Here is a 24,942-nt window from a genome sequence, read left to right as displayed (position 1 = left end):
TGACTAGTATCCAGTGCCTTCAAAGTGAGTATAATTGACTGAAGACTGGCAATTGTGATGCTAACCTCACGAGATGGATCTTCCACCTGGCACTTTTGGCTGAAGATGGTTTCAAATGCTTCAGCCTTGTCTTTTGCACTGATGTGCTGGGCTCTCCCATCATTGAGGATGGGGATATTTGTGGAGCCTTCTCTTCCAGAGAAGTTTAGTTGTTTATTTGTCCACCATCATTCACCATTGGATGTGGCAGGATTGTAGAGCTTGGATCTGCTCCATTGGTTGTGGGATCTGCCCACTGGGAAAGACATCTTGCTTCAGGAGGCTATAAATGTCAACCATAACCTTTCATGAAAGTCAGAGCCTCCTGCAGCATTGGTGTGCAGACTCCTATTTATTGACTACAGCTCAGCCTTCAACACCATTATTCCTACAAAACTCATCTCCAAACTCCATGGCTTGGGGCTCAGCTCCTCCCTATGCGACTGGATTCTAGGCTTCCTAAGCCATAGACCGCAATCAGTAAGGCTAGGCAACAACACCTCTTCCACGATCATCCTCAACACCGGTGCCCCACAAGGCTGTGTCCTCAGCCCCTTATTATGTTCTTTATACACTTATGACTGTGTGGCCAAATTCCCCTCCAACTCGATTTTCAAGTTTGCTGATGACACGACCGTAGTGGGTCGGATCTGAAACAATGATGAGACAGAGTACAAGAAAGAGAGAATATGGTGAACTGGTGCAACGACAATAATCTCTTCCTCAATGTCAACAAAACGAAGTAGACAGTCATCGATTTCAGGAAGCATAGCAGAGGACATGCCTCTGTCTACATCAATGGGGACGCAGTGGAATTGGTCGAGAGCTTCAAGTTTCTGGGTGTGCAGATCACCAGCAACCTGGTCCCTCCATGCCGACACTATAGTTAGGAAAGCCCACCAACCTACTTTCCCCTGAGGCTCAGGAAATTTGGCATATTTGAACATAAGAACATAAGAAATAGGAGCAGGAGTAGGCCATCTGACCCTTCGAGCCTGCCCCGCCATTCAACAAGATCATGGCTGATCTGAAGCGAATCAGTTCCACTTACTCACCTGCTCCCCATATCCCCTAATTCCCTTATCGATCAGAAAACTATCTACCTGTGATTTAAACATATTCAACGAGGAAGCCTCCACCACTTCAATGGGCAGAGAATTCCAGAGATTCACTACCCTCTGAGAGAAGAAGTTCCCCCTCAACTCTGTTCTGAACCGGCCCCCCCTTATTTTGAGGCTGTGCCCTCTAGTTCTGGTTTCCCTTCTAAGTGGAAAGAATCTCTCCACCTCTACCCTATCCAGCCCCTTCATTATTTGCTACGACTCTCACCAACGTTTACAGATGCACCATAGAAAGCATTCTTTCTGGTTGTATCACAGCTTTGTATGGCTCCTGCTTTGTCCAAGACCACAAGAAACTACAAAGGATCATGAACGAAGCCCAGTCCATCACGCAAACCAGCTTTCCATCCAATGACTCTGTCTACACTTCCCACTGCCTCAGCATAATCAAGGATCCCACTCTGGACATACTCTCTTCCACCTTCTTCCATCGGGAAAAAGATACAAAAGTCTGAGGACATGCATCAACCTACTCAAAAATAGCTTCTTCCCTTTTGCCATCGGACTGGAGTGGACCTACCTTATATTAAGTTGATCTTTCTCTACAACCTAGCGATGACTGTAACACTTAATTCTACATGCTCTCCCTTCCTCCTCTATGTATGCTCTATCTGTACAGTGCGCAAGAAAAAATACTTTTCACTGTGTACTAATACATGTGACAAGAATAAATCAAATCAGATGTTTTTTGGCATTGTTGATTGGGCAATTGTTGTCGGAGGAGGCAAGACACCCCAGCCATCCTTATCTGGTCTGTCCTATATGAGACTCCAGATCCACAGTAATGTGGCTGACTATTAACTTCCCTCAGAAATAGCGCCAAAAGCCACTCAGTTCAAGGGCAATTAGGAATGGACAATAAATGCAGGCCTTGCCTGTAATAGCCACAAAACCAAATTTTTAAAAAAACCTGCACACCAATGCTGCAGGAGGCTCTGACTTTCATGAAAGGTTATGGTTGACATTTATAGCCTCCTGAAGCAAGATGTCTTTCCCAGTGGGCAGATCCCACAACCAATAGAGCAGATCCAAGCTCTACAATCCTGCCACATCCAATGGTGAATGATGGTGGACAAATAAACAACTAAACTTCTCTGGAAGAGAAGGCTCCACAAATATCCCCATCCTCAATGATGGGAGAGCCCAGCACATCAGTGCAAAAGACAAGGCTGAAGCATTTGAAACCATCTTCAGCCAAAAGTGCCAGATGAAGATCCATCTCGTGAGGTTAGCATCACAATTGCCAGTCTTCAGTCAATTATACTCACTTTGAAGGCACTGGATACTAGTCACTTGCCTAGCCAAACTTTTCCAGGAACAGCTATAGCACTGGCATCTACCCGACGACATGGAAAATTATGTAGGTATATCCTGCCCACATAAAATGGGCTAATTACTGCCAGACCAGTCTACTCTTGATCATCAGCAAAGTGATAGAAGGTGTCGTTGACAGTGTTATCAAGCAGCACCTACACAGGTGAGCAATAATCTGTTCACTGACGCTCAATTTGCATTCTGTCTGGGCCATTCAGCTTCTGACCTCATTACAGCCTTGGTTCAAACATGGACAAAAGAGTTAAAAGTGAGGTGAGACTGACTACCCTTGATTCTAACACCTTATTTGGCTGAGTGCAGCATTAAGGAGCCAGAGCAAAACTGAAGTCAATGGGAATCAGAGGGAAAACTTTCTACTGGTTGGAGTCATACTGAGCACAAAGAATGATGTGGTTGTTGGAGGTCAATCATTGCAGCACGGAGACATTGCTGCAAGAGTTCCTCAGTGTAGTGTCTTTGGCCCAACCATCTTCAGCAGCTTCAGTGACTTTCCCTGCATCATAAGGTCAGAAGTGGGAATGTGCGTTGATGATTGCACAACGTTCAGCATCATTCGTCACTCCTCAGATACTGAAGCATGCCTTGCCCAAATGCAGCAAGACCTGGGCTGATAGGTGGTAAATAATATTTGTGCCAGATAACGACCATCTCCCACAAGAGAGAATTGAACCATGTTCCCTTGACATTCAATAGCATCACCGTCACTGAATCCCCCACTATCAACAATCAACAACACCAAAAACCAAATTTATGTTTGAGAGACTTGCTGTATGCCTTGAAATTCAATGACATTACCATCGCTGAATATCCTTGTATGAACATCCTGAGGGTTTACCATTGACCAGAAATTGAAATGCACTAGCCATATAAATACTGTGGCTACAAGAGCAGGTCAGAGGCTGGGAATTCTGTGGCAAGTAATTCACCACCTGACTCCCCAGAGCCTGTCCAACATCAGCATGGCACAAGTAAGGAGCATGATGGAATCGTCTTCACATGCCTCGATGGCTGCAGCTTCAACAACATTCAAGAAGTTTGACACCATGCAGGACAAAGCAGCCCACTTGATTGGCACCTCATCCACCACCTTAAACATTTATTCTCTCCAGTACCGAATGAGTGTGACAACAGTTGGTACCATCTACAAGATTCACTGCAATAACTCACCAAGGCTCCTTCGACAGGACTTTCCAAACCCACATCATCTACCATTAGAACAGGCTTGCCAAAGGCTCCTGGATGTGGCCCCTGGAGATAATGTTCAAAATGCCACTAAGTGCAGTTGAAAATTCTGAAAGAAATTGTTCAACTGGCCAAGTTGTTCTTCCAACAGCACCTTCCAAACCTGCGAACTCTACAACCCAGGACAAGGGCATCATATGCATGGAAACAGCACCATCTGTAAGCTCCCTTCCAAGCCACACACCAACCTGACTTGGAACTAGATTGTCGTTCCTTCACTGCTGCGGAGTCAAAATTCTGGAACTTCCTCCTTAACAGTGCAGTGGCTATTCCAACAATGCATGGATTGTAGCTCACCACCACCTTCTCAAGGGCAATTAGGGATGGGAAACAAAAATGCTGGTCTAGCCAGTGATGCCCACATCCCATGGAAAAATCAATAAAAGAATGTTGGGCATGCACTGCTAGTGGCCAATAAAATCTGTCATTGGGAAGCCACCCTCCACAAATCCACCCCCCCCCCTCCCCCCACCACCACCATCTCTAGCCCTCGCCAAGTTATGTGTTCTCTTCAGAGAAAGCAGTGAGGTACGATTGGTCACAATGGCTTATGTGGAAATGAGGGTGGAGGGGGACTGAGAGGCATGCGTGCAAATGCATGAATTTAAGTGATAGCTCTTCAGATGTGGATGCGAGATGCCTGCAGAAAGAGGAAATAGGCGGAACCACAAGATGTATTGTTCTGAGAGGTGTGCAAAATAATATTTCAATTTCAAATGTGGTCTCACCAAGGTCCTGTACAGTTGCAGCATAATCCCACGGCTCTTACAATGCTGTGGTGATTGTGAGTTTGACAACAAAGATTGTAATAAAATAATTTGCGACCCCATCTTTTATGGAGATTGAAAGTGGGAACAAAATACTTGCAATTAAGTCTTCTTTACAAAGCTTATTCTTCCTTGATTCTTACAAGACTTAATCTTTACAAAGCTTATTCTTCCTTGATTCTTACAAGACTTAATATGGATTCTGCCAGAGCTGCTGAGATTTTCCAGCATTTTCTCTTTGGTTTTAGATTCCAGCTTCTGCAGCAATTTGCTTTTATTTAATAAGGAAAGATCAAGTTAGTTAAGTGAAATAGGCAAGAAACAACTTAAAGTGTCAGGTATCCTTCTATTTTAGTTCAATAACTGTAACATACCTGTGATGTGTGCGCATGATAATGATATTGCACCAAAAGCTTTTTATAACTTGATTGGCTTTTGAAATGCTATTTTCATGTGAAACATTATCGGCCGGAATTTTTCAGCCGTTCACACCAGCGGGATTCTCTGGTCCCACTTCAGTTAATGGAGATTTGGCCGAGTGCCAAATTCTCCATCCTTGTTTGCAGTGGTGTCGAGCATGAACAGTCAGAAAATTCCAGCCATAGTCTTTCTAAACAATTACAGGCCTATTTAGACAGTAATGCAGTACTTGGCTAGGTCTATGTACTAGCTCCAGAAGCATCAGGGCCAAGAGTCGAATTGTGAAACTATCTGTTTGATTGCCTTGTTACATATTAAATATAATTTTGGGAGGAAAACTTATTTCGTGCGGTCCCCAGCTTATGGAAATACAAGCAACAGGCTATTTCATTCAGATATGCATGTACATCAGTACCATTTTCAACAGGAGCATAAAAAGCAATGCATAAAGTTTAAATATAATAAGTTCTGCAGTTATTGAGATGCAAATCATCTATTCACAAATAGGCAATCAAAACTATATATAATTTACTGCAAAGCTGCATACAGAAAATATGAGTCCCTTTGGACAAATACTTAAAAAGAAAATATAAGAAAGGACATGCTAAACATTCAAGTGCAGGAGTTCCTCAGGGTTAAACATTTACTAACTTGTGGCTCATGCAAATGTTAATTATGCTTCAGTTATATGATCATTTAATGAAGTTGATTCTTTTCTGCATTTTTGAACATCGTAAAGGGCTGTTAAAACTACTTTTAAAATGTTTTTGAAGCATTAAAAAAATTATTTCATGGGACGTTGGCGTTGCTACAATACCAACATTTGTTGCCATCCCTGACTATCATTAAGAGTCAAGCACATTGCTTTGGGGCTGGAGTCACATGTAAGGATGGGAGATTTCCTTCCCTAAAGGACATTAGCGAACCAGATGGATCTTTACAACAATGATACCTTCATGGCACCATTACTGATGAGACTAATTTCAACTCCAGAATTTTTCTGTTTTTTAATTAATTTAATTTAAATTCCACCAGCAAACTTGGTGAGATTTCAACTCATGTCCCCAGGGAATTAGCTTGGGCCTCTCGATTACTAGTCTAGTGATGTTAACATGACTCACCAACTTTCCACTCTGGAAAATACTTCGGAAAATTAATTTGGAAAAGCATTCATGCTTTTAAGCAAATCTTTGTTAATGTAATTATTTCACAATTTTACTTCCATTCTACTTTGCTCAATTTCTTCATGTTTGACTACCTTTTGTTTGGCTGGTTATACAAACATATTCCTGGTTACCTCTTTGAATTTGTGAGCAATCTTGCTGGCGTCCACCTCTGTAGGAGAAAGCATATCATCGGTTTCAGGCAGGTCAAACACTTCAATCGCCATTTCGCCACCAGTGAGAACTGAGCCCATTTCGTCATCTTCCTCATCAGTGGCATATTCTCCTGTCTTAACATCAAATTATATTTTTGCAAACATGAATACTAAAGTTGTACATAAATAAAATACTTAAAAGACAGCCTGAGGATGACAACAAAGTACACATTTGTTTAGCTGTCTAGGTGGGTGTGCAATGATTATAGTTTTTTTCTAAGTGTACTGCAATTAATTGCAATCTGAAATTTTGCATTTTATTTTAAAACATTTAAGTAGCATTTAAAAAATAAATAAATGAAGAATAGTACTACAAAAATTACAAATAAAACACAACTCTGGCAGATTGCATTGCAAAAGATGGTATTAAATAACCATTGCACCCTTTTTCCAGTTGTCATTTTTTTTTATTCGTTCATGGGATGTGGGCATCACTGGCTGGTCCAGCATTGATTGCCCATCCCTGAGGGCACTTAAGAGTCAACCACATTACCTTGGGTCTGGAGTCACATGCAGACAAGTCCCTAAAGGACACTAGTGAACCGAATGGGTTTTTAAGATAACTGACAATGGTCTCATGGTCATCATTAGACTTTTAAATCTAAATTTTTCTACTGAATTCAAATTTCACCATCTGCCATGGGTGGTGGGATTCAAACCCAGGACCCAGAGTATTACCCTTGGTCTGTGGATTACTTGTCCAGTGACAATATTACGGCAACACTTCCTCCCCATGAATGGTTATTATAACAACGGAAACGTATTTGTACACAAAATAAACACTCCCAACTGTTAAATTAACAAAAGCTTTAACCACAGACTATTACCTGAGTATTTAGATTCAAATTTAAATAATTTCATTCATAACCAAATTCAAAGCAGTGAACTTGGAAATTAACATAATAATTGCAACTATCAAGGCCTGATAAGAATACAGCATACCCATATATTTGAGTGAGCTCAAACCTATGCTCAGCATGCCTATTGGAAGTGCAGCCCAGAACTTCTGAGCTCCAGCAGATCATACACAGGAGGTTCCCCACAAGATGCACTGGGGAACCGCTGCCACCACCCACATCCCTCCACCGCCACCCCAGCCAGAAATCCGCACTCAAAGACTGCAAGACAATTGCACAGGAAGTTCAAATTTTCAATGGGCAATTACCCTGCACAGGGAACCATCCAAAACTTGATTTAAATCAGAGATTTTGGATGGTTTGGACGCTTTTAGCAGAGCTTCACTGCACCTGATGCTGCTGATCTAGAATGTTGCCATGCTTTTCTCACCTTGCCCGAATTGTGCAACTCCATTCTAGGGTAGGGAAGATGGAGCAGAGTGGCAATCTGACTGTGATTGCCACTCCTCCAAAGTTCTGATCCTATTGGTTAAGTCCAACCTGCTAGATTTCTAAAAATACTAAATTTAAAAATTTAATTTATACTGGAAAAGTTATGAACATTTCCTTTCTTTTTTGCACATTGTATGACGTTTACTTAAGTAATTGGAGCACACATTTTCTTCTGCAATCCATTAATTTAAAATGCATTTTATCTTTTTAAATAAGAACCTATAAGTTTACTTGCTATGACACGATTTAGTTTCTCTTAAAGATCTGTCAGAAAAATACAATTCCTTCACCTAGATTATTCCTTTTTATCCCTCACAAGGAATATGTAGTCTCAAGGAAAGAATAATTTGAGTAAAGTAATTCCCTGTTGTACCATGTGGCCATTCTACAAATATAGATGAGAACTTAATTGAAATTGAAAAATATGGTCCTATATATCCTATATAAATGCATGCAACGTACATTTAAAAATGATAGTCATACCTCCACTGCCTTAGCCAGCTGCCCAAGCTCCAAGGCTTATCTACCAGTAAGTAGTACTGGAAAAACATTTAAGTAGATGTAGCCTTTCCTTTCTCCAGAGCATGAACACGACCAATAAATAATCAATAGCACTTGTGATGGGTTTTCACAGGATTTGCTCAGGATGGACAAGTCTTTACTTTTAAAGCAATACAGCAAAGTATAAGGTTACCTTACAATATACAAGAGTGGCCAATTATTATCTGACAGTACTGGACATATATGTTGCAACTGGCAATTTTTTCAATCATATTTCCTAAATCATATTTGTAAACAATAGATAGAAGATGGTCTTTCACATGTATCTATCTGTAGCTAAGGTTCTATGAGCATTAACTCCACAACTTTAAAACAATCTTCGATGATATTTATTTTCAATCATGAGCCTCCCATGCGTTGGTGCACAATTGTTGTTTGCATTTTGAGACATACAAATCACTTTCCGGTTCTAGCTCCCCACATGTTGTGTGGTATTGTAGATGGCGTCTCAAAGTATGTTTCGTTTGGCATCTGCACCCTGTTTGGGAATGCCAGAGAGCGCTTGTTCAATCTGGTCAAAGAGCCATTGTTTTTTATGAAGGAAGGCAGTATGGCTGATCTTGATACAAGAATAGTATTTTTGCTTTGATTGGAAAGCTTTAAGGGTTGAATACTAACCCATGTACACTCCAGGGAGTGACCTGTATCACAATCAGCCCTGTGGTAGCTGAGTGGGTTGAGAATGTTGTTCTGAGTAACATCTGATACTTATGTCCCGAACCTTGATGTCACCTGAACACCTTATGACATAGTTTGTTCTGACAGAAGATTTTAGTTACACAAAGTTCAGGGTAGCATCAAAGCTCAAGTAATTTCTGTCTATTCTCATTTATCTTTCCCAGGCCATGATGTCGGAGGCATGAGGCCATGCCTCTTGGTCCACACCCACTCTTGCAAAATCCTTCAGTAGGTAAAGATATTCTGATTTGAGGATTCTGCTGATGGCAGTGTCAATTGCTACTGTAGTCGAGCATAGGATTTGACCATGAATATTCATGAGGTTAATTGGATATTCATGAGCTTGAGTTGAGGGGCAAATGGAGAGACCAAGTTCTGAACCATTCGTGGAGAGTTCTGTCACTAGAGTTAAGGAGTTCCCTACAGCAAAACCTACATCCTGCTCATGTATTTCCTCTGAACTCTTCCTCTGCAGCACTGTCTATTAGGCCTATTTCCACTATTTAAATATTGATGGAATGGACCTTGGGGTTTTCCCTGAAAAGAGTCTGTGCAGGCACTTACAAAGTGCAGCACCTCTAAATAACAGTCACCATATTCTGTAGAAAAAATAGACAGTTTGCCAATTATGGTCTGTCATGTGAAGTTATTGCTCCAGAGGTTTTCAAATTGCATTTAATTGGTTTACTTTATAGAGAATTCACATCATAGCCACTACTCCCATATTTTTGAGACTGTTGGGTCTTGGTTCTGCTGATGTCATTTACTGCTCCTCTAGACCCATCTTTAGCCTTTTTACTTGTCCTGATACCAGCCCCTTTTGCTTTGCACCACCATTCTTTTTGCCATTTAATCACCCGTCTTTCATCCCATCACAGAACTTCACTTTTGCTCTTTCCTCCCCTCCTTCTACTCTGTTCTCACCATACCTTTGTACTTGTTTAAAAGGTGTTACATCACTAAGTTGTTCCTGTTCAAAGAATCATTGACCTGAAATGTTGGGGACGATTCTCCAGCCCTGTTAGCCCCAGGCATAAATCCTGGTGGGCCAATGAATTTGGCCTGAAACAGGCTCTGCACCAAATGTGAAACAGTTTTCGATGCTCTCTGCCCATACCACCTGGTGTGATCAGGATCGCGCCCAGAAAGGATGAGGGTGAGAACCTGATCCTGATCATTTATTGGAGGTTTAGGTCAGGGGTCTCCTCCAGGATGGTGGTCATGTGGCTAGTCTTCTTTCTGTAGGGGTAGGATCTAAATACATATTAAGACTCATAATAAAATTGTATTAGGGACCAGTATTCTTTTATTTAAAGTGGACAAAGTTTAAAATCTCATGTCTTTACTTAGACAATATTTGGAACATGATGCCACAGTTTTAAACATACAAAATTAAACTTCACTATACAAAGTCAGAAAAGTAAAACAATTTACAATATCTATCTCCGACTCAAAGTCAGAATTAACATTTAATTAACAAGACAAACTGTAGTCAAACACACTGCAATGCACAATAAATGACAGATGCAACCAAGATAAATCCTATGGATTTCTCAGCAATCCACCTGAATGTCACGGTCCACTGAGTTACACAACTTTCCTACAGCTGTCTCCCACATGGGGATTTCAAGTCTTCACTTTCAAACATCTAGCCTCAGAATTCCCCCCCAAAGGTTGCTCCAACTCAGGACTGCCTGGATGATTGCTCAGCTCCTGATGGTTTAATCTTTTCTCATAAGACTATGTTCTATTCCCAAGACTGCACTCCAGCACTGACCCATGGTCACAAATCCAGATCCGCAGCAATACTGAGCAAAAAAAAATATTTACCCTGCACAGCATGGAGTCACAGACATTCCATTCTCTTTTCAGCTCTCGAGCCCTCATTACTTGAAGACAGCCAACAGCAATGCTTCTGCTTCCTCGGTGCCTTTACTTCAGCCTCCTAATACCCAATGGTTTGACTCCCTCGCAGGGTTCTCCCTCGCTGTCCCAAGACTCACCTTGTTAAGGCGCCACACTGAGTCCCATGATTATTGTTTTAACGCCATGCAGGCGCATTGCCCGATTCCTGCAGCTATCAACAGAAAGCCAAAAGCAGAGCATGTGCAGCCTGTCACCCTGTTGTGGTTCATGCATGCCTCAGAACTCTTGGACCTGTCGAGAAATGGAGTTCTCAGCCTCTGCCCAGAATAAGTTAAATTCACATTTCTTAATTAATATAAATAAATCCTTTATAAAAACATGCAATCTTGTATTCTTAACCCTACATCAAATACGGCTAAGCCTTTAATAGCCTCTGAGCTCTCAAACTATGAACTTCCAACCATGTTGTTAGGATAATTGTAAGGTGTTGAAAGTAGACAACCATTGACAATGATATATTGATAGCCACTAGGACAATGTCTACTAATTCCTGTTGCAATAATGGAAATGGGTATTATTTCAACTCCCTGACAAAGGCAGGCTGTTTTCTTTTATTTTTGAAAGGGTTGGGGATTTAACCGTGACAGCTTGATGGTTCTACACTATCCACCCTTCTAGAGCAATTACATCTCCTCCATAAATTTGCAACATCCACACCACAAAACTTGCTACAGCAAAAATAGAGTCTGTTGGAACTCTGCAGAATTCAAATGGCCCGCCTTGAGTCTGGGTTTCCCTCATGTGTGAATCATGCCCTGTCTCCTTTCCGCTACTGATGAAAATACAGGCAGGACATCATGATCAGGGTCATTTTTAAAGATCTGTGAAGTCTCTACAGCTCTGCAAATATTCAGTTCTCCCCACCCCACACCAGGAGAGAAACTGGCGGCATTGAATCGGCTTGGCATTTCAATGCTGATCTGAAGGCAGAGGGCGATGATTGAGGACACAAGGCATGGACATTTATTCATTTAAAGTTTGTTGCTCTGGAAGTTGGCCCCCGCATCCTGTTTACATATTTACTGTTTATTACTTATCTCTGCTGTCAGTTTCTACCCCCAAAAATCAAAATTAATCTATATAATTCCTGTCTTAACTGACAAGGGGGAACTGGGAGAAATACGATGAGTAACTTTTGAATAAATAACGAACTGAGGCTTTTGATGTGATTGTAGAGATTATAATTTGGTTCCAAATATTTTGCGCTTTGATTCCTGAAAAAGGTATATGAAAAGTGTGTTATTCAGGGCAAAAGTCATAGGACTGACTTTTACACAAGCATATAACATCCTGGGCAGGATTTTCCAGCCTCGCTCCGATTTCCGTGGCGGGCAGGGCAGTAAAATTCACCCCTATATTTCCCACCTATTCTGCTTCAAATATACAGAGTTGCTTACTGTGGGTTAGTGGAGTTACTTAGTAATACTTAAGCAATCACATCAAAAACTGCTATACATTTTTGCCTGATCTCAATCATTAGTAATAGTGTCTGTAACTCAAGGGAGGCTCAGATATATCAAAAGATTATTTTTTAGTTTGATGAGTAGCCAATTCCCAATGTCAAGCTAAACTTCTATGAAAGACAATTTCCAAACACGCTAGGCAAGTCAACAAATACTTTTTAAAAATAAGTTTGTAAAAAATAGCTTGTGTCATAGATAAGCTTTAGCTGTTTAATTGTTAACACATTGAAAGTCATAATTTTGTAAATTTTTGTATACTTTTGGACCAATTTTTTTTTCAAATCTTTTTAAATTTTGCCAGAATAAAAACATCCTCTGTAATAATGTATATTAATCAGTGCCTTAGGATATTTTCATACATTAAATGTGTGATGCAATATATAACAACAAAATGTATTAATCTTATATACAAGCTGGTGACACCCAGCTGTACCTCTACACCATCTCATGACCTGTTTACATTCTCTGTCAGACTATTCCAATGCTCTCCTGGTCATCAACCCACCTTGTACCCTCCATAAACATGATCTCATACAAAATTCTGCTGTCTGTAAAATGCCATTCTCCCTGTGCTTGAAAATATACACTGGCTCCCAGTCTGGCAGCAATTTAGCTTAAGAATTCTCATCCTCATTTTCACAGCCATGCTCTTCACCATCTCTTTAAATTCCTACAACTCTTTTCCACCCATTCCTCAGATCTCTGGACTTCTCCAATTCTTGCCTCTTGTGCATCCTCAATTTTAATCACTCCAACGTTAGTTCTGCATTTTCAGCTGCCACGTCACCAGGTAGTGCTATAAATTCAAATTGTTCCCATTAAAACCCAAGATAATGTGATTGTGTGACGAGAAAATACCTTTTTTAAGCTGACAAATCTAATGAATTGTCTGTAGCCTGCTGTTACTGAACCCTTAGTACTTGAATACAAGCGCAAAATACAGACATAGCTAAGAATTCGTTCTCTCAAACCCTGATTGTTCAATTATTAACTTCAGAAGCACACCCATGTTGCTGCACAGCTTATGCTTTTCTTCATTATATAGGTTGTCAATCTGTACTGCACTATCAGTATTTTTGGTCTATGAGTGGACATCAACTGACAGGTTAGGGGGTGGAAAGAAGGATAGCTCATGCAAGGGAGAGAACATGACGGAGCAAACAAAATGTGGACGTACTGCAAATCCAAACACAGAATAAAAGTAATGAATTAAGTTACGACTTCATCTATTCTCTCCCCAAACAAGTTAACTTCTGGAAACCTCCGTTATCTGCAGAACGGAAGGGACACTGCCACACTCTGCGTGGATAATACAAATAGCCAGGAAATCAGAAGTCTCTCAATTACAGCTGATTTGGAATGTTTTGCATTTCCTCACCTGTCAGCCTCTTCTGAATAACCTTCCTTTTGTTTTATTTTTGCCTGCAAGTTAATCTGCTCTGGTAGTTTAAGTTTCCCAACAGTACTCATGAGCAAAATGAATGCTTTATATTCATCATACCAGCAAATAGTTTATTTAAACAGGTAGGTTCTCTAATGATTTAAAAATTGTCACCTCTGCTAAGATCAGTGCTGTGGAGACGGCAGTCAAAAATCATTGGAGGTACTCCTCTTACTATTGACATCTGCAGTTGGAGGAAAAGGGGGATGATGATTTTTCATCAGATCTCCGGTTTGGTGCGGGTCTGGTAACTAAGGCCATGGTAGGTGCATGGATGAGCTTCAGTTGGCAAATCATTTAATCCAGGAATTGCACGTTTATATATGGGAACAGAAAACTAATGTGATTGGTGAAAATGAAAATATTAGTAGCTCCGACTTCTGGTGAATAATGAAAATGTGAATAATAAAACTGTGAATGATGAAAATGTGAATAATTAAGGCTCCACTGCACTTAATGCAAAAATATCTTTTAAATTATTTACTAAACCGTGTTGAAATTTTGAAGTAATCTTTTGAAGGATAAGGATTATTTTTAATCATAGTTTTGGGCATATTTGCATTCCAAAACAAAATTTTGGACACATACCAGTAAGAATTAAATATACAAAACATGCATTAACATTACTTAAAGCGCATCTTTTTTTTTAATATACTTTTCCAATTCAATCAAATCAAATCCAATTCAGAGTCTCAACAAGTTGAGACATTTCAGATCCAGGCTGACAAGACAGGACGGGAGACCAAAACCACCCTGTCCTGGGCCTGATCTACAGGAGTCAAGCTGATTGGAGAAGGGGGAGGATCCTCCTCCAAGACTTGAGCTCATTTGCATCTTAGCCAAAAGGCCAAGATGCCACTTTTAAAAATTGCTTCATATGAAACACATGAAGCCCCAGTGCAACCCAATGGCCTCAACCAAGTGCAGGCGATCCATACTACACTTGATCTTAGCCAAAAGGCCGAGAAGCAATCAGTTACTACACTTGATCTTAGCCAAAAGGCCGAGAACATTACTTAAAGCGCATCTGATACAAACAGTACCAGCTTGAGGGACAAACAAATGGGCAATTACCGAGACCCTCAGGCCAAGCTAGTTTAACTGCACCTATCATCTTGAAGTGACTGAACACAGTGCATAATATGATCATTTTATGAGAACTGTTTATATAAAATGCGATCATCATCTTTTAACAGGTACATAACTTTTTATAAATAAACTTTAACTTTACTATAATAATTTGGGCTAGTGACCTTCTTATTGGTAATTGGGTTTTGCATGTCCATATTTCGTTGGTAGGGGGATAATGTTGCTCCCATGCATTCTTTGCAAAGCTTGACAAGCATGCAATGTTGCTTTGGGAGGCAACAACTGCTGTTTTTGATCTATGAAAATTCCAGTACTGTGTAGGTTACAACTATAAAATCGCTACCTAATCTTCACGTTAGTTCTTCTGTTGACACAGTGTTGGCAGTGAGTCATACTGTAGTATACTGAAATGCTTGTAGCTCATCGGTACTCAATCACAACACATTTTACAGGAAAATACCAAACTCTTTTAACCACTTTTAAAGTTCATTTATTCGTGTCACAAGTAGGCTTACATTAACACTGCAATGCAGGAAAGTGCAACTGAACTCAAAGCCAATGTCTGAATCAAAGAAACACTCCGATCAGTAGTGGTGGAACTTTAGAATTTTCTGCTTCTTGTTATTCTACAAAGTGGGTGGCACGTGGTTATTTTGAAGGGTGGTTTCAATGTGTGGAATCACCTCTAATTTATTCTGAAAAAGCATGAACATTCATTGGCACTTGCAGAGCATGGACATATGGCAGAAATTGAAAGGCAAGACCAATGGCAATAAAACAATCCACAATGTTAACATGGAATTATTTGCAACTGAAAATAAATACGGGAGGATTGTTCAAACAGGACTTGATTTGTCATTTGGCAAAACAGACCTGGCATTGCGGAACTAAATGTCATAATGGAAACACCATTGGTCAAATTGAACAAAGTTTGACCCCATATTAAGTGAACACTTGGTGATTTGTAAAATGAGAAACAGCTCATTATCTTTGCAAAGTTATTTAAAATAAACTGATCATCTGAATGTCTTGTTGTATGGTATGATGTTTGATTGCAAATCAATTATATGATCAAGCTACCACATCGTCCTAACATAGCTGGCTCCTGAGTAAACAATTTCTCAGCTGGAACTCTTCTACAGTTTGTTTGCAACATCAAAGAAATGGGGATGGCCATAAAGGTGAAAACCTTAAGTGAAAGTTGCAAAACTTGGCTTTAAAAATTGGTGACATCTTGCTGCTGTTCAACTATATTTACAATAGAAATCTCCATTATGCCTGTAACTGTGGTATCAAGGGAAAAAAGCTTTACATGTTTCAAGTAAATCAAGAACTATGTGCATTCAACAATTTCATAAGTCTGAAGGTCTGTCTGAGATATCCATTGAGAAAGATTTTTTTTTCGCAAGTTGGACTTCTTTTAAATAACTTACAATCTTCCAAGAGAGAAGCATCAATTTCCAATGATCTGGGTTGAGTCATGTTTCCATTGCTAAAATAAATTTCTTAGTAATTTGTTTATTTCAAATGTGAAAGTCCTTTTGCAAGAAAATTAGTAATGGAAGTAACCTATTGGCAGGAAGAAGGCAGGGGTGGGTTGCAGAGAATGATCCATGCTTTAGGCCCTGCTCGCAATGCGGGTTCAATGCGGCGCTAGATGCAAAATACGGTTGGAATTCTTAAGAATTTAAGAGGGAGTTCAAAATATCGAAGGAAGAATGCCATAAGATTACAAGTATTAACCGTCAGGCTGCACTGATAAGACAAACTTCTCCCTCTCTTTAACTCTAAAGAGTCATACGGATTTGAAATTTTAACTATGTTTCTCTTTCCACAGATGCTGCAAGACTTGCTGAGTTTTCCTAACATTTTTCTGTTTTAATCTCTAACCAAGGGCAATATTTTCTCGCTGCGCTCGCCCCAAAACCAGAAAATCCTGCCCAAGGATCTTTGTATGGTCCACCTCCCATGATTACCATGGCGGGCGGGAAGGGAAAATTTTCCCCAAAGACTGAGTAGGCCATCTGCTCTGAAACAACAAAACAAATCACAACTATTAAGAAATAAGCTAAAATAGGCCTGTGTATGTCACTAAAACAGGTCTCACGATGAAGAAACTAAAATTCAGCTGCGAATTGGGGGGGGGGGGGGGGGGGGGGGGGGGAGAGTAATTTCCTTACGTAAGCACCTTTTCAAGCATGCTACAAAGAATTTTGTCAACTGACCAGTTAAGCAGTGCAGCATTCTCTGCCTCTGGAGAATTGACATAAGTATGCATGGCACTGCTTTATCCAATTTAAAATTTGTAATATTTTTCTAATTACATTTTTAAGATACACTCTACATAAGACAACATTTTAAATCTATAACATTATGCATTTTGCATATCAAGGAGCAAGAAAATTGCGTAACAAAATGAAGCTAATGTTTTTTAGCATCAAGTATGGTTCTACAGTGCATAGCAAAATGTTATAACCTGTGATAAGTTATACATTTTCCGATGGCTAAATTATTGATCTTCTCTTTCACTACTCTGCAACATTTAGAAAAACCCTCTGATGCTCAAGGATGTCAGTGAAAATATTTAATGTAGATTCTGACTAACTCTTAAATTTTCCACTGAACTTCTCAATAATTTCTTTTTCTGTCAAAAGGCAAACAGTTTAGACCCTAATCAGGAAGGCATACAAAACAGCAAAGCTTTGGTGGCTGAATTCAAAGCCATCTCATTGGTCACTTCAAACTGCAACCCATTCAACAATTCATAAAAAAATACAGCTGTCTCAGAAATCTAGTAGACTTGTATCTTTAAAATCGATGCTGCATTTCGTGGCAGCCATGCCTTCTCTGAAGATATATAAGGAAGCTCTGATCTCAATCAATGTCATGCATTAGATCAATTATTTTTCTTTAAAATTTGGAATGAGTATTCCTTGATCTCTTTTGTGGATTGGAGAGCAATCTCAGTTCATTCATCTAACCAAACGTTAACTGTTTCTCTCTCCACAGATGTTCCATGACCTGCTGAGCATTCCCAGCCTTTTCCGTTTATATAATCAATGATTTTGCTGCTGCCTAGTTTTTCATCAAAGGAGTGAAAAATCTTTCCTTGCAAGTATTGCTTCACCAGAGAGTGAATCTGAGCCACTAACTATAGGATTAAAAGTTCAGTTAGTTGATCTTCATTCTCATCAACAATCAATAGAAACAATGGTAAAACTTGAGCAAAAAACAGTATTTTAAAGAATAGTATTAGTTCTGACTAGTAACAAAAACTGTTCTCATAACTCAAATATTACCATATTAAATACTTAGTTGAATAGAAAAAAAGTTCTTTATAAAAATTATTCATGGCCAATAGGCAAAAACAAAATCAATACTATCTTATTTCAGCAGCATTAATGTAAGTGATGCAGACAAACAGAGCAATAACATTGAAAGTTGTAACGTAATGGCACTGTTTATGGAAGCATAACAGGGAAGTCACATGGTCTTAGCTGGGGAAATCAGAGGTAAGTCCTCCTTCAGTTTCCTCATTTGCATGTTGCCTTTATCCATGGTAAGCAGAGAACTAAACAAATATTTTAAATAAAACAAGTTTCACAGTTCCACAGCTTCAATTGCAAATACCAATAGCTTTGCCTTTATAAATATTGGAATATTAGTATCAGGTTTTTCTACTTTAAACATCTATGTTGAAAGAGAGCAGCCAAAATGATGACTTGTCTTAAAGACACGAGTACCTACCATGAAGGATACTCTGCAAGAAAAGAGAAGTTATATATTGAACACAACTGAAGAAATAATAATTCACAACAGTTTTAACAGGTAGCCCCTAGATACAGAGTTCCAAGCCAACAATGAAATGTTAGATTGCATTACAAAAACTATGTGCTGGTAAGTAGTAGTTAGGTTGGCAAACAACACAGATACACAAAATTAGATTTCCTGCAAAATAACAAACCTTCTGAAAGGAACAATTGCTGTTATTGTTGCGATTCCTTCTGGTTCCACGAAAATCATGCTCAGTGTTCTACAAAATGGTTGACAACAGATAATAGAAGAATTTCAGCTCCATTAAACTTTCATAATCTAGCCTAATATGGTAGTGAGTAATTCATCTTCTGACCCCCCAAAGCCTGTCCACCTTATGCAAGGCTCAAGTCAGGAGTATAATGGAATTTACTTGCCTGAATGAGTGCAACTCCATCCGCACTCAAGCTTGACACGATTCAGGACAAAGCAGCCTGCTTGATTGCTACCCCTTCCACAACCATTCAATCCCTCCGACACCAACAAACAGTGGCAACCATGTGTATCATCTACTAGATGCATTGCAGGATCTCACAAAGGTTCCTTAGGCAACACATTCTAGCCCACGACCACTGCCACTTAGAAGGACAAGGGCAGCAGATACCTGGGAACACCGTCACCTGAAGGTTTCCTCCAAGTCACTCACCATCCTGACTTGGAAATATATTGCCGCTCCTTCAATGTTGCTGAGTAAAAATTCTGAAATGTCCTCCCTAACTGAATTGCGGGTGCACCTACACCTTTAGGACAACAGCTAGCCATGATCTTCTCAATGGTAATTAGGGATCAGCACCAAATGGTGTCACAACCTGAAATATTAACTCTGATACTCTCTCCACAGATTCTGCCAATCCTGCTGAGTATTTCTAGCATTTTTGGTTTTTATGTCAGATTTCCAGCACTACATAGTTTGCTTTTGGAAAAAAAAATTGGAATTGCAATGTGTATTTTTTATAACGCACCAGTTGCTACATTTCAATGGCAACTTCTTCAGTAAGGGCATCTTAAACATTAGCTGTTACTGAATTTCAGGAAGGAGGCTACTGTAATGCATGTTGCAGAAATGGCCTCCTGCTGCTAGTCCTTCTCCTCTCTCTTGCTCCACCCTCATATAGCATCTTGTCCTGCTCTGTGTTACCTCTGCTAGGTACCCAATTAGTTCACCCATCTGTGGAAGCAATTAGTTGTACTGAGCTTCGAATTCAGGAGAAAAGTACCACTCCCTTTATCCATAGAATGCCTACAGTACAAAATCCCTATAAAACTTTAAAAAAAAACTAAGCTCTTAAATTATGTAGAATAATAATAGCCAGAGGAAATAAACCAGCAATTAGCCTCTAAGTACTTAAAGATCCGATTAAAAGTAGTGCTAATGGGGATGTCTTCATGCTGCTTAACATCTTGTTCAGCTATACAAGATTAAAAGGCAGCATATGTTGGAATGTAAAGGCCCAAATGGCTGTGCTGGCAGCAAACCAGCATTTCATGTCGATTGGCATCGTGATCTGCCTGCTCTGCATGCTGCTGGTGGTAAAATTGAGATTTTACAGTGGGTACAAGACACCTTTCTGCCCAAAGGAGAGAGCACTCTAGAATTAGTAACTTTAAATGAACTGAAACAAGAAAGAAAATTAAGTGTGGGAGAACATACTGAGTAACGATCATACAATAATATATTTTGAGAGATATGCTACAAATGTTAGACTCATTCAAAAAAGGCAAAAGATAAGTCCAGCAGCAATTAGAAATTATAATTCAGTACAAAATAAAGTCACTTGGGTGAATAAGGGTTACTTAAGGAAAGCCAGAATGGATTTGTTAAGGGCAAATAGTATTCAAATAGCCTGTACAGAGTGTTGATGAGGGCGTTACTGTCGATGTGATATGCATGAACTTCCAAAAGATATTCGCTTATGTGCTATACAACAGACTTGTGAACAAAGTTATAACTCATAGAATAAAAAGGATTATTGTAACATGGATACAGAATTGTCTGAGTGATAGGAAACAGAGAGTGGTTGATGATGGGTGGTTAATGAATGTTTTCCGGACTGGATGAAGGTTTGTAGTGAAATTCCTCAGGGTTCCATGTTAGGACCTGTTGTGTATTTTTGTATGGGCGGCTTCTGAAATTTGAGAGTCAGGTTTCAGACTTCAAAATTTGTGAACGATATGAAACTTGGAAACAATGTTGCAAGAGGAAGAATCTTAATAGGTTAGTATGATTTTAAAACCATTAGACATTGAGGCACTGATAGAACTACCAGCATTGAGTAAAATAACTTTTAAAACAGGCTTATGAGCTAACAAGAAAGCAGTTACACGAGATGCACTAAGAGATTTAAACAAGTGATTATGATTTTAAAACACGTGCTGATATTTTGAATGTACAGTGTGGCCCCGTTATAACACGATGGTTGGGGTCCATTAAATGTTATCGCGAAAAAAGCAGGGTCGCACTAAATTTGCAAATTTTTTGCGGGAAAAAAAGGGTCCAATGATTCATCGCGCTATATCCGAATTCGCGCTAAATCGGGGTTCCACTGTATTAATATATATTTTTAAGGTATATTGTTCACTTTAGCCAAGAGCAATTTGCTGTGATGCATCACGGTAAAGGGCATTAGGGCAAAGCTATATTTTAAGAGAATGTTACGGTCTTGAGAATATGCAAGATTTTTATCAATAGAGTTTCGGATGGAGAGAACATTTAGAACACTCAATCATATTTCATGAACAGGGTTTATTCACTGTCCAGATAAGGTGGATGCACACACAGACGTGAAGTCATGTGCTAATCTGAATTGGCAGTGACCTATAGGGGAACTCATGGCAACATTCATTTGAACTTTGGCCTCACATCTGAGATTACTAGGCAACACAGTAAGAGTTTTAACAACACCAGGTTAAAGCCCAACAGGTTTATTTGGTAGCAAATACCATTAGCTTTCGGAGCGCTGCTCCTTCATCAAATGGAATGGAAATGTGCTCTCAAACAGGGCACAGAGACACAAAATCAAGTTACAGAATACTGATTAGAATGCGAATCCCTACAGTCAACCAGATGTTGTTAAAACTCTTACTGTGTTCACTCCAGTCCAACGCCAGCATCTCCACATCATTACTAGGCAACACAGGAAATGGGACCAACCAAGACAGGAGGTAGCTTCCAGATTCCACGGGCTAATAAAATTATGCCAGAGGGTAAGATGCGACTGGCTAAGGTATATGACAGGTATTATTGTTGAATTATGTATATTGAAGATGATTGATTTAAAGTTAATGAAAGGTGGCAGTAATTAAGAAAAACGTATAATTGATCTGTTTTGAATTGTAATGTCAGATTTCATTGGCGAGGTCTAGCTGCTCTATCCCAGAGCAACCCTAACCCTTTGATGATTTCTCCTAGCAGCTGCTGGTTAAATTAAAGTTACATCTTTAAACTGAGACACTGGCTTCGTGAGTCTTGTATTGTCTGAAGTTTTGGCAGTACCGGCCACCTCGGAAACCCCACCAAACGTGAACATCGATGAGGATACTACAGAATTTCAAAAGGACAGACAGGTTGGTGGAATGGGCATATAAATGACAGATAACATTTACTGCAGAGAAGTGTGAGGTGATTCAGTTTGGTAGGAAGAACACAGAGGCAAAATAAAATAAAAGGTACAATTATAAAGAAGGGTACAGGAGCAGAAGGACCTGAGTATATATGTGCATAAGTTATTGAAGGTGGCAGAACAAATCGAGGGTACTGTTAATAAAGCATACAGCACAATTTTCACAGTACAGCACAGGATTTTCACAGTAACTTCATTGCAGTGTGAATATAAGCCTACTTGTGACACTAGTAATTAAAACTATTTAAAAAACGTTATAAAGTATTATTAATAGAGGTATAGAGTACAAAAGCAAGAAGATGTTAAACTAGCAGAGAATACTGATTCGGCTTCAGCTGGAGTGTTCTGCACGGTTCTGAATGCCACGCTTTAGAAAGAATGTGAAGGCATTAGAACAGGTGCAGGAAAGGTTCATTAAATTGGTTCCAGAGATGAGGAATAAAAATAGCACACGTTGGAAAAATTCAGCAGGTCTGCCAGCATCCGTGGAAAGAGAAACAGAGATAATGGTTTGAGTCCAATATGACTCTTTGGAACCCAGATCATAATCGTAAAAGTAATAAAAAGAGAATTGAAGATAGGAATAGGGCCACCAAAGAACATACAAAATGAATACAGCAGATGATACTAAAATGGCAGGAATACTGAATACTTTGCCGCAGCTCTATGAAGAGGTTAAGAAAGAGGATATGACAAAAAAAAGAGGGTTATTGCAACAGCGAAGACAGAAAGAAATGAGATACTCCAGCCAAACTGGAGGATGATAAAATCTAACATCCAGATGAACCCTGCAGATAGGGATGAGCCGTTATCTTCTATATATAAAATTTCAATAGAAAAGGGAACAGTGCCAGAGGGCTGGTTAACGACAATTATAATTCTATATTCAAAAGGGGTACTAGTACTATTCCAGGAAGCTATCAATTAATCTAACATTAATGGTAGGAAAACACTAAAATATTTGCTAGATGATGAGATAACAGAACATTTTATTTTGGAGAAAATCTAACAAAAATATTAAGTTACAAATGAGGATAGTCATTTCGGGTCACTATCTGTGTGGAGTTTACACATTCTCCAGTGTCTGCCTGGGTTTCCTCTGGATGCTCCGGTCTCCTCCCACAGTTAAAAGATGTGCGTGTTAACTTGATTGACCATGCTAAATTGACCCTCGTGTCAGGGGGGTTAGGAGGGTAAATATGGGGGGTTACGGGAATGGGGCCTGGGTGGGATTGTGGTCGGTGCAGACTCGATGGGTTGAATAGCCTCCTTCTGCACTGTAGGGATTGTATTAACACCCCAAGATGCTTCACCGGAGCATTAAGCAACAAGGTAGGACACTAAGCCACAAAAGGAGATATTAGGCCAGAAAACCAAAAGCTTAGTCAACAAGACAGATTTTAAGGAATGTCTTAAAGAAAATGTGAGATAGAGAGGGAGAGAGGTGCAAAGAGGGAATTCCAGAGTTTATAGTCTAGACAACTGAAGGCACAGCAATCTCCTCTCGATGGAGCAAGAGGCCAGAATTAAGAGAATGCAGGTATCTGGGAGGATTCTGGGGCTGAAGGAGAGTAGAGGTATAGGGAGGGCCATGCAGGGGTTTGAAAGCAAGAATGGGAATTTTAACGTCAAGTTGTTAGTTGACCAGAAACCAATGCAGTTCAACAAGCACAGGGGTGGTAGTTCAGCCCAAGTTCCTTTTCCCTATGACATGGGTTGTAGAGTTTTGGATGACCTGAAGTTTAGAAGGGTAGAATTGGATAATCAGCCAGTGCATTGGAATAGCTGAGTCTAGATGTAACAAAGGTATGAATGAGGGTTTTAGCAGCAGATGAGTTGAAACAAGGAAGAAGTCAGGTAATATTACGGAGGTGTAAATCGGTGGTCTTAGTGTTGACATGAATACAAGGTTGGAAGCTCATCTCAGAGTCAAATGTGACACCAAGGTTGATAACAGACTAGTTTGATCTCAGACTATGGTCAGGGAGAGAGATGAAGTTGGTAGCTGAGGAACAGAGTTTCGAGTACTAGAAAACAATGGCTTCAATATTACCAATATTTAATTGGGAGGAATAGTATGCTCATCCAGTAATTATATCAGATAAGCAATCTGATAATTTAGCAAGAGTGAAGGATATGAGATTAGGGGTGGTGAGGTAGAGCAGGGTATCGTCAGCCTACATGTGAAAATTAACAAAGTGGAAATTAACAGAAATAATTAGGCAGTTTGTTAGCACTGCGGCTTCACAGCACCAGGGACATGGGTTCAATTCTGGCCTTGGGTGACTGTGTGGAGTTTGCATGTGCTCCTCGTGGGTTTCCTCTGGGTGTTCCGATTTCTTCATCTCTCCACCACACTCAATCTTTTATAATGGACCCTAGAATTTTCTCCACGGCTGACCTCAGATTGACTGGTTGCTAATTCCTTGCTTTCTCTCTACCTCCCTTTTTAAATAGTGGGGTTACATTAGCTCGCCTCCAATCCGGAGAAACAGTTCCAGAGATAATAGAATCATGGAAGATGACCACCAATGTATCCACTATTTCTAGGGCCACTTCCTTAAGTACTCTGGGATGTAGATTATCAGGCCCTGGAGATTTGGATGAGAATATAGGAGGCAAATGAAGGTATCCACTTTTCAGTAAAACGCAAATTAAATCCTATAATGAACTGAATGGAACTGACCAGTATATACTGAG

The 24,942-nt window shown here is 39.7% G+C and overlaps 1 protein-coding gene and 1 pseudogene across 20 annotated transcripts in view; both read right to left on the bottom strand.

Moving 5' to 3' along the window:
- Nucleotides 1-24,942, bottom strand: part of ppp1r9a (protein phosphatase 1, regulatory subunit 9A) — a 343,843-nt gene that overhangs the window by 113,685 nt on the left and 205,216 nt on the right. For 13 of the 20 annotated variants that reach the window (XM_078237700.1, XM_078237709.1, XM_078237778.1 and 10 more), the window contains exons 6-7: nucleotides 18,774-18,842; nucleotides 6,222-6,377 (exon numbers count right to left, since the gene is read on the bottom strand). The exons of 3 other annotated variants lie outside the window; for them this stretch is intronic. In XM_078237700.1, the coding sequence (XP_078093826.1) occupies nucleotides 6,222-6,377; nucleotides 18,774-18,842 (225 nt within the window). The remainder of the gene's footprint in view (nucleotides 1-6,221; nucleotides 6,378-18,773; nucleotides 18,843-24,942) is intronic. 4 more of the 20 variants (XM_078237727.1, XM_078237812.1, XM_078237770.1 and 1 more) reach the window with 1 other exon arrangement.
- On the bottom strand, nucleotides 14,514-14,693 carry LOC144481448 (U2 spliceosomal RNA; annotated as a pseudogene).

The sequence above is a fragment of the Mustelus asterias genome, chromosome 2, assembly GCF_964213995.1.
Source record: "Mustelus asterias chromosome 2, sMusAst1.hap1.1, whole genome shotgun sequence".
Taxonomy (NCBI): domain Eukaryota; kingdom Metazoa; phylum Chordata; class Chondrichthyes; order Carcharhiniformes; family Triakidae; genus Mustelus; species Mustelus asterias.
The sequence above is the reverse complement of the archived record's forward strand: the minus strand, read 5'-3'. Positions and strand labels throughout refer to the sequence as shown.